Source organism: Mchenga conophoros, linkage group LG22, assembly GCF_057382185.1.
Source record: "Mchenga conophoros isolate Kocher_MC1m ecotype Shallow Benthic linkage group LG22, M_conophoros_male_GT1.1, whole genome shotgun sequence".
NCBI classification, from domain to species: domain Eukaryota; kingdom Metazoa; phylum Chordata; class Actinopteri; order Cichliformes; family Cichlidae; genus Mchenga; species Mchenga conophoros.
This window is the reverse complement of record NC_140546.1, coordinates 4,726,242-4,736,972: the sequence shown is the minus strand read 5'-3', so window position 1 is coordinate 4,736,972 and position 10,731 is coordinate 4,726,242. Positions and strand designations below refer to the sequence as shown.

General features: G+C 40.8%; 2 pseudogenes and 1 gene segment (V, D, J or C); 1 reads left to right on the top strand and 2 right to left on the bottom strand.

Annotated features, from left to right (window-relative positions):
- Positions 1 to 848: 848 nt before the first annotated feature.
- Positions 849 to 1,321, bottom strand: LOC146548589 (immunoglobulin kappa variable 6D-21-like). The segment is given in 2 exon segments: positions 849 to 1,159; positions 1,276 to 1,321. Coding segments are annotated over 2 exon segments (357 nt in total).
- Positions 1,322 to 2,895: 1,574 nt separating this feature from the next.
- On the bottom strand, positions 2,896 to 6,716 carry LOC146548588 (Ig kappa chain V region GOM pseudogene; annotated as a pseudogene).
- A 1,704-nt stretch (positions 6,717 to 8,420) lies between these two features.
- On the top strand, positions 8,421 to 10,437 carry LOC146548587 (Ig kappa-b4 chain C region pseudogene; annotated as a pseudogene).
- The last annotated feature ends 294 nt before the right edge of the window (positions 10,438 to 10,731 follow it).

The window sequence follows — 10,731 nt, the reverse complement described above, 5'->3', positions numbered from 1 at the left end:
ATATGGCTCAATTCCTGTAATGTTTCACCATACACAAACACAGGTGATGCCATAATGGCAGGAAGTTTACTAAACAAGAACACAGAACCTTCACATATGATGTGCCTGCAGGTAAACACTATAACTAATTGCCTCCCTAACATCTTACATGTATAGGGGAGGAACAGAAGAATGCCTTTGATCATACAGTTTAAGGCAAGGTTTACAAATTTAAGTACAACAATGGCAACATTTAACAATTCACTCTAACAGCAGAGAAATTTGAATTTGTGTGTACAGTATATAATAACTGATTGTTTCATATGTTAAAGTGGGTCCATATTCTGTCATTCATGAAACACACCTGATTTTTTTGGAAACACAAATTAACACCTTTCTTTAGAATTGTACTCATTAAATATGAAGCGTTCACCATGGATCTCGTAATAGTTTATCTCCACATACTGCTTTGGATCAGGTTTTTCTAAAACTCATGAATCTTCACTGAGGGTCAAAAACAGCTCCAGACTGACTCGCAGTAAAACTGTTAGAAACTCCAGAATGATGATTTGTAACAGATTAAACAAAGTGTTTAGTTACATCTGCAGTTTTCTGAACATAGGGACAATCTATTCTGGAAATTTGTCCATAATCAGAGAACAGTTACACTTTTATTTGGTGACACTACTGGTGGTGAATTATTTCAAAATGTTAAAGACGTCTTATTTCATTAAATGTTTTTACTGTTGATGTGTACTCATTATCTCAAACTGTAAAACAGGATTAATGATTCATCTCAGTGCTTTACTTTTCTGCAGCTGTTTCAGATCAGTTCCTCTTCAGCTGAGAGGTTTTTGTACGATGGTTTTTCACTGTGTGAACGGGAAGCTGTAACCACTTTGTCCACAATAATAAACTCCTGCATCTTCAGCCTGAACTCCACTGATGGTCAGAGTGAAGTCAGTTCCTGACTGACTTCCACTGAAGCGATCAGGAATTCCAGACTGACGGCTGGTTGCATATGAAACAAGCAGTTTAGGAGATTCTGCAGGTTTCTGAAGATACCAGTGCAGGTAGCTACCCATACTTGAACTGGCTTTACATCTGATAGAGACAGTCTGTCCTGGAACAACAGACTGAGCTGTAGGAGTCTGAGTCAGGATGATTTCTGCTGATGAACCTGAAAATATTAATGAGATGAGAAGAGTTATTGAGAAAAATCCATCTTGGAGAAAATTTACTTGAATTTGAAGTGTGGAGTTGGCTGCATGCTGAGGTTTTCACAGAGAGTCTCACCCTGAACAAGGAGCCCCAGGGTGGCCAGCAGTAGAGTCAGTGACATCATCATTGTGCTGCTGGTGTCATGGTCCGCGGCCCGGCGTCCGGGGTGCTGCTGGGATGTCCACGCCCACGAGCGTGGCTGCTAACCCCACACCTGCATCCCATCCCAGGCGATCACCAGGTGGACTATTTAATCCTGCCCTACCTGCTGCTCCACGCCAGTCCGTAGTCGCCTCTCAGCGGTAACGTACGCCTGCGGAAAAGAACTCGTATGACAAACTCTCCATCGGACCTAACACTGTTTTTTTTTCCCTGTGTACCCAGATCACAACTCGGCGTGTTTTTTTGAGCCACCTGCCTGTCCACCTGTCCGCCTGAGATTTGGTTCACATTCAGCTTCGCCGTCTCGACCCCTTTTGGAGCTCCACCCCCCTCTGGTTCACTCGGCCCGGCTATCACCGTGAGACGCACACTCCACCTTCCCTCGTATGCTGCCTTTTTTCCGCACCCCAGTAATCTGTCTCTCTTTTTTTTTTACAGCCTCTCACAGCCCCGCTCTCGGCGTTCCCTGTGCGGTCCCTCGGTTTCGTCTGGTTTCATCCGTTGTTTTTCTGGCTACCCTCACGGGACACCTTTAGTTTCAATAAAAATTACTTTCTTTATTCGCTCATACCCTAGTGTGTGTGTTCTGCTACTGGGTCCTGCCTGCGCTCGGAACTTCGGTTCATGACAGCTGGTGTGTGAGTGGCTCTGAAAGGCCTGGACAGCCACTGATCAACACTGGCCTCTTAACAGCTGTGAGCAGAGAGGCAGGACACATATGCAAACACACAGAGTCAGTCAGCTGCAGCTGTTTCCTTCTCAGTGCTGAAGCCATTTCCACTTTACATTATTACATATTGAGGACATCGAATGTTCTGACAGTTAATTGTAGATTATAAAAAAATGCTTTGCAGTTTCTACTCTGGTCTTTTCACAAGTCATTAGTAACAACAATATGGTTTTTCCAGTTTGACACAGGTGTTTACAATGTGGAGATGTGAATAGAGAAACATACCACATGAAGTGATGCTGAGATCAAAATAGATGATAAACTCCAACCATCAGTCTTGGACATTTGCAAAAGCTGTAAACATGGAAGCCGTGTGAGTTTCTCACAAACAAAAACCTTTGTGAGCTCAGATTTCCTCTGGTTTTTATTGTGATGGCTGTAACTGTAAGTTTTTAGTATTTCTCAGCGTAGATGTGTCTCCACCTGTGAGTAAGATCAGGTGTTGTGAATGAAAACTCCACCTCAGCTCTTAGTGGTGAGATTCAGAAATCAGAATCAGATTGTTCCATCTGTAATCTCAGTTTGATCAAATCAAGTCTTTAACTGACTTTTGAGCAGAATCTGATCCGAAGAAGCTGGAGAAGTTTCATGAAGATTATTGTTTTTGATTCAAGTCTTCACATTTCAAAGATACAGCTGTAAATGATATTTTCCAGAGTGAACCTGAGGTCAAAGTTCACTAAGCATTTTCTCATTCTCTGTCTGACGGCTCCTTTCAAGTTTTGGCAAATCAGATAAAAGGTGAGAAAGTAACAGACTGTGAACAGCAGTCAGTGCAGTTTCTGTTCAGTCTGTTCTGTTTTTCACTGTGTGAACACCCACTGACTGTTAGAACAGTGAAGACAGTAATAAACTGCTGCATCTTCAGCCTGGACTCCACTGATGGTCAGAGTGAAGTCAGAGTTTGATCCACTGCCTGTAAAACGAGCTGGAATCCCTGATTCTAGAGTGTCAGCATAGTTAATGAGATGTTTGGGAACTCCTCCATCTTTTTGTTGGTGTCAGAACTGGTCATGGTCTGCTCTTTGATGAACTCTAATGGGTTTTAGAGGCAGAGGATATTTAGCCTTTTAATGATTTGATTTAAATGTCAAGAAATAGAAGAAAACAAAATCCAATCCCACCTGGATTGTGACACTTTTACTGGTGGAGTGAATTAAATAATACTATTCACAATTAAACCTGGACATATTGGAAAAAAGCAATTAAAAAAAGAATGATTGGAATCTATGTGAAGGACTGATGGAGACTTCTTATCTTTACCTGTTTCCAAGTAATACAAACTTGATGATTTGATGCATGAGAGGGAAGTGAAACAAAGTGAGAGCGAGTGACTGTCAGAGCAGATAAAAAAAATTAAAAAACACCTGACAGAAACTTCTGGAGTCCCAGTGTGCTGCACAAAGACAGTTCATTGAATTCAATGCAAACCTGTGGATGAAGGTGGGCTCTGTGAGGTCATCCAAGGCCTCCTCACACTAGAGTGATTGAGGAGAGACCAGTGTTCCCAGTTGAAGTATTGTTTTACACTCCTGTTTTCAGTCTGCAGTTTCTAACAATGTCACGCTCCAGATTCATCCATAATGTCGATGTAGATGGCTGCTGTAAGACTTTGAAATAATAAATATCTTTCATATGTGCAAAACGTTTGACTTTGTGTACAATAGTAACAGTGGTTAAATTATTAGTTCTAAAGGAAAAATTCAGTCATCACAGGTCATTTTTTATGTTTTAAGGACTGTTTACAAACTTCTCACGTCCACTTTTATTTTATATTCATTCAGATTATTTCCTCATGTTTCTCTCTGAATATTTGAATTTAAAAAAGTCCAAACAATAAAGATACTTTAGTCTTGGTATCAAAGAGCAGGGCATCGCCTTTATAAAGGGATTTGGAAAAACAGCTGCTGTTAATATTTAATAAATCAACTGTGGTCGTGCATATTTCGTTTGAACTCATAATTTTAGTCATGTGTTTTGACATAAAATGTAAACTAGAAATATTTAATTAAAGGCCAGTGATGATTCATTTATGTCTTTAAAAATGCTTTATATTTGACTCTGTACTGAATTATTAAATATCGAATACACTGATGAAAACTTAAAAAAATGTAAAAAAATAATCCCTTTTTTCTCAAAACAGAGCAGGGAAGAGCTGGAAAGTTTTTTTTAAAAAGTATTTGATAAAAATGTTTGAAAAGAGATAAAATTCGATTCAGCAAATATTCAAAATCTAAACTGAAATTATTTCAGTGTTATTTTTGGTAACTTATCTGTTCACATTGTAATATTTCCACAATTAAAAAATGTATATTTTATGGTGTATTGTGTAACTACAGCTGTTGATCAGTTCCTCTTCAGCTGTTTGAGGTTTTTGTACGGCGTTGTATCACTGTGTGAGTGGGAGGCTGTTATGCTGCTGACAGTAATAAACTCCTGCATCTTCAGTTTGAACTCCACTGATGATCAGAGTGAAGTCAGTCTGAACTGCTGTTGCCCGAAAACGATCTGGAACTCCAGACTGACGAGCTGTAGTATCCACAATCAGGAGTTTAGGAGCTTTTCCAGATTTCTGAAGGTACCAGTCAATGTCATCACCTATAGATGTACTGGATTTACATCTGATAGAGACAGTCTGTCCTGGAACAACAGACTGAGCTTTGGGAGTCTGAGTCAGGACGATTTCTGCTGATGAACCTGAAAACATGAAAAGAGGAGAAGTTTAGAGAAAGATGATCAAACATTAGAGGATCATTTCTCTAACATGGAGAACAGATGGAAGAAGGTCAGTGCTGCTGGTTCCAGAGTTTCTCCATCAGAGCAGAACATCATTGTGGTGAACCTGGCTGCATGCTGAAGCAAAGTTTTCTTTTTTTTTTTTTTTTTTTTTTTTTATTAAATGACATCAGAAACAGCAGTATGCGACATTACGTGATGGCAGAGCTTCAGTTCATCCTTTGTCATTTTTTTTTTTTTTTTTTTTTAATAAATAGGACAGGGGGAATGAATGAGAGAAAGAGGGGGAGAGAAAGAAAGAAAACCAAAGGGGAGAAGAGACGGTGAGAAGGGGGGGGGAAGAGAGAGAGAAAAAAAAGAACTCCTGGGTCACCTGTATGGAGAAAAAAAACAAACAAACAAAAAAAACAAACAGAGGAGACAGCAAACAACAAAGAGCAACATAATAATAGAGAAAAAAAAGCACCATCACAATAAACTAGCTAGTCATAGATATCAATATTTACTAAATAATAAACGATATTGTGCAGCACGCAAGATAGACAGCGCACAGTGTGCTTTGAGGCAGCAGCCAAGAAAGCTTTAGTCCGTGTCTGTGAATACCCATGTGTGCATACCTGTGTGGATCAGCATGCTTGCATTCCAAAGGTTTCTCCATGTAATGATCTGCTAGGGAGTGTGGGGGGGCCACAGCCCCGTCCTCCAGGGTGTGAAGCGGGTATGGAGGAGATCAAAACTCCAGACATCCAGAGGCCCCCAGAACACAAGAGACCATGGAAGACCCACAGAGGGGCAGCCGCGCCACTGTCCCAGTAAGAGCTGAGGAGAGTCCCAGATGAGGGCTCGCCCAGCAGCCGCGGAGCAGAAGTCAGGGGGAGTTGCAGTGACGCGCCCGTGAGCTCCGCCGGCCCCCAGCTGTGCCTGAGTGACCGAGCCCCAGGCCGAGAGGCCGGGGGCACCCCACCTCCAAAGGGGCCCGAGCGAGCCCAAGGCCCCAGGCCCCGACAAGCGGCCGCCAAGGAGTGAGCCGGTGTGTACCCGGACGCCCACCCCCAGACACAAAGAACCACCAACACACCGACACCTGAGGGAGTCCGCCACCGGCAGGGGAAGTGGTGGTGGGTGGAGATAGGCCTCCAAACCTTGGAGGGCCTGAGGTGTCCCCAGAGAGGTGGCGTCTGATACCCAACCTGACATATAGACACAGACATACAGGCACACACAGACACAAACATCCATTCCCACCCTCATGCTCTCATATGCACTCACTCCACACTCAACCAACGTGGAGACAGACATAAAGAGACGCTGTACACACAATCACACTCCCCAAGCGTACTCTACAAACCGGGTCTAGGTACCCTTGCCCCAGGAGGGGGGAATTGCACCCAGACCCAGGTGGTGTTACCCTTTTCCCTGCGGTGGGGAGAGGCAGACCACCCCGACTCCGTAGCAGCAGGGAGGCCCCACACCCCAGACCGCAGTCGGACGGCCAACTCCTCCTATACCACTGCAAATCATTGGTAACACTTGAACTGGCTTTACATCTGACAGAGACAGTCTGTCCTGGAACAACAGACTGAGCTGTAGGAGTCTGAGTCAGGACTTGTTCTCCCGATGAACCTGAAAACATGAAAAAGTGGAGAAAAGTTATCGAGATGATGAACATCCAAACATTAGAGGATCATTTCTCTAACATGGAGAACAGATGGAAGAAGGTCAGTGCTGTTGGTTTCAGAGTTTCTCCATCAGAGCAGAACATCATTGTGGTGAACCTGGCTGCATGCTGAAGCAAAGTTTTCACAGAGAGTCTCACCCTGAACAAGGAGCCCCAGGGTGGCCAGCAGTAGAGTCAGTGACATCATCATTGTGCTGCTGGTGTGTGAGTGGCTCTGAAAGGCCTGGACAGCCACTGATCAACACTGGCCTCTTAACAGCTGTGAGCAGAGAGGCAGGACACATATGCAAACACACAGAGTCAGTCATCTTTCCTCGTCATGTGACACGTTCGTCCTTTAGTTAGTGCAGTGCTTCTTTGTTTTAACTTGCATTTTTATTTATTCAATTTGCATTCACTAATTAAAGATATTTCAGCACACAGGAACATGTATATTTACTTAAATATCCAAATCTCCCCAATGTTTTATCATTTTACGTTTAAAAGGTTAAACTTGACCAATTTTTCTTTTCCAATTTCTTCCATCATTTACTTTCAGAGAGTGTGTGATGACTCATGCTGTGGTAGTCATGAATATAAATAATTATATATTATTATACATATACATAAATGCATTAATTGTTACCTTTCATGAAAATGTCCTGATACTACAACCCCACACACCACTGCCAATCCATAACCTAGTAAAGACGTAGTGTCGATCTGCAGGACCAGCACCCCAATACAGCAAGTCTGGATCAGCTCTCTGTTTAAAAAGTTCTCATCTCTGATCCTATCCTGACGTTTAACAAAACTAAATAGAAAAAGGTTCTTTTGTCTGTTTTGCTCTTTTAAAGAAGACTCTTTCTTTAGTTAATCGATTTTGTGAGCCAAAGATTTCCCAGCTGTTGAATATTAAAAAGCTTTCTCATGCTGTCAGTGTCATATCAATGAATATAAAAAAGCCAAGATTTTACTGAAGAATGCAGAGGAAGATGTAGATCCTTTTCATAAATGGAGACTTAAACGACATCTATTATATTTGTTCTGAGTGATCACTAGTGTCATTAAACTTTTCAATCTTGAGTTGAGTGAGCTTTTCCAAGATGACAGGAGGAACTATGTGTCACGGCTGAGCAGCTGGTGTGTTTGTGGAGTGGACCCAAGTGCAACCACAGAAGAAGAGAGAAGTTTAAACAAAAGGCGAGCCCTTTATTTGGCTGGAAAAAACCCCACAGGAATAAAAAACAAGGCAAAGCATACAGGGGGAGTAAACTAAAAGTACAAGCTAAACTGGGAAAAGCTAGACTATGTCAACTATGACAAAGTGATATGAGTATGATTAGTAGGAGCATGCAAGAAACTATGATGAGAAAACATGAACATGGCCTGAACAGAATGATGAAATACGTACTTTTAACCTGACGTGATGTGGGGGACGGAAAACAGACCTAATACCCACAGGAGGTGATCAGGGAAAGTGGAAACACTTGGGAAAACAGCTGACTGGAATACACATAATGATGCCACAGGGAAACAAAACACCATGAACATGGGAATACTCGACTCTTCAAAGTAAAACAGGAAACTTGGAGAGACATAGACATTATAACATATGATAGACTAACACAGAAGACAGGAAAAGACTCACAAACAAGGAGACTTAGGTGGTAACACAACTAGGCTAAACTTCAATTAAACCCTAACTAAGCATAACACCACAAGAACTTCATATATTTTAATATAACCTAAGAAATCAAAAATACTAAATAAACTCAAAACACAGGGTCACAGACTCAGCCCCTGACACTAGGGATCAGTTAATGCTTTAATGAGGATGGAAATTATGTGAAATTATGTGTTTTACAATCATTAGAGCTTAATCTAAATGTCAAGGAGATTTTGGGCCGATGTGTTACAGAGCTCTCCGTCTGCATGATTTGGGAGAAAGGGCCTCATCCCTCCAGTAGAGTTCAAAGTCTTTGAGAATCAGTGCCAAGGAGCACTGAAGATGATCCTTTCAGTGCCAACTAGACACTAGTTTTAAAATGTATATATATATATATATATATTCAGTTTATTGGAGGCAAATATGTCTTTATGTACTTTTCAGTATTTATGGATTTATCACAATTAACCTACACTGTATATCACGTGAAAAATGAAAACAAAAGATATTTGAGAGAATCAAAAAGGTCTCAGTTTATACTGACACATATTAAATCAAGTTTTAAATTCCATTTTAAATTGATGATTTCATTACTGATTGATTTGATATCATCAGAGGAAGAAGTCCCATTTTCAAAACTCATATATTCAAAAATAAAAATATATCTTCTTTAAATGTTTAGCACTGCAATAATTTCATTTTTTAGATCAGTTGGTAAAACTGAAAAGGAAGGAGTGAATGATTTTGTTGAGTTTGTTTGTCTCAGAGTCAGAGAGCCGTGTCTCTCTACAGTCAGAGGTTTTTGTACGGCGCCTCAATGAGTTTGTATCACTGTGGTACACGTTCGGTGGAGGAACCAGACTGGAATTTGGAAGTAAGTTAAACTTAGAGCTTTTTTAAATATATTTTTTCATTCCTTTCATTTCCTTTAATATTCAGCATACTAGGGAAAAAGCTATATTAACGAATCATTACTTCATGATTTCATAATATTTACTGGCCTATGAACAAAGTTTGCTTTTAAAACGCATATTCAAAAACTCATAACATTTTCTAATGAAAGCCTAGGATGTTTCATAGTATTAATTATTATTTCTAGTTCTGATGATAAAGTTGTATTTTGAGGGCTTGTAGATTTAGTTCAGTCTGACAGAGTCAGAGAGCCGTGTCTCTCTACAGTCAGAGGTTTTTGTACGGCGCCTCAATGAGTTTGTATCACTGTGGTGGACTTTTGGTGGAGGAACCAGACTGGATGTTGGAAGTAAGTTAATTAAACTGTGTTTATTATTAAATGTTTTATCATTTTCTTTTATAACTACTTGTTAGACTGCTTAGATGAGAGAAAAGTATTTTTTTAAAATAATTTAGTGTTTGATGTTTGTCCTTTTTACTGGACTAATTCAGATGAGCTCTGCGAGTTTCTCTTGTTTAATCTACATTTCTGTCACAGTAAAATATTTGTAGACAAGAGTAAACTTCATCATCTTATGATTAGTTTGTAAATTTCCACCACATCAGCTGCTGTTTGAATGAGTTAAAGTTTGCTTTCTGATGTTTTTATCGTGTCAGATGTTTCAGATTTAGTTTGAAATCATGTGAGCTGTTCAATAACATTTCAAATCTACATGAATGAGTAGCTGCTCTGTGCTTGTGTCCACTCATTTCTTCAGTCGTCCATGATTTAGACTTCTAATCATTTTAAAGCCAAACTTCTGCTGTAAATGTTTCCACATCTGCTTCTTTTATTTCCAGTGTAGTTTGAACATATTTCAGGTCAAACTGTGTGATGATTCTCTCTGTGCTGATATGCATGAGAGGTTTCTGAAAGGGAAGTGAAACAATGTGTGAGTGAATGACTGGTGGAGCAGAAAAAACACCTGACAGAAACTTCTTAACGGAGAAAATCAAATTGTGGTTCCTGTCCTCTAAGCTGATTGGTGTTTCCTAGGTGATACCCGCCCCGCCCTGAAGGTGCTGGGTCCCTCCAACAAGGAGCTGGAGCAGGGGAAGGCCACGCTCATGTGTGTGGCCAACAAGGGCTTCCCCTCAGACTGGAGTCTGTCCTGGAAGACGAGCGACAGCAGTGGCAGCAGCAGCATCAGAGGGGAGGAGAGCAGGACTCCTGGAGTGCTGCAGAATGACGGCCTCTACAGCTGGAGCAGCACCCTGACGCTCACTGCAGACCAGTGGGGGAAGGTGGGCTCTGTGACCTGTGAGGCCACCCAGGGCTCCCACACTCCGGTCTCAGAGATACTGAGGAGAGACCAGTGTTCCCAGTCCTGATGTCAATCACTGAGTCTTTCATGCTGTTTTTCTTCTGTCTCTTTGTTTCTTTGTGTTTCCAGATTTAAAAAATAAACTCATCAAACAGTCATGTTTCCATCTCATAATGACAACAATCAGAGCAACAATCTCCTCTAGTTTCATCCTTTTGTGTCTGTTGTAAAGCTGATATTTCAAACTCTTAAAAGAATAAAAACGTACCGAGAAAACATGTTCTTTGACTCTGTGAGTTTAATAAATGCACATTAAAAAATTAAGATTTTGTAATATTTATTAAACCAGACCAAAATAAAA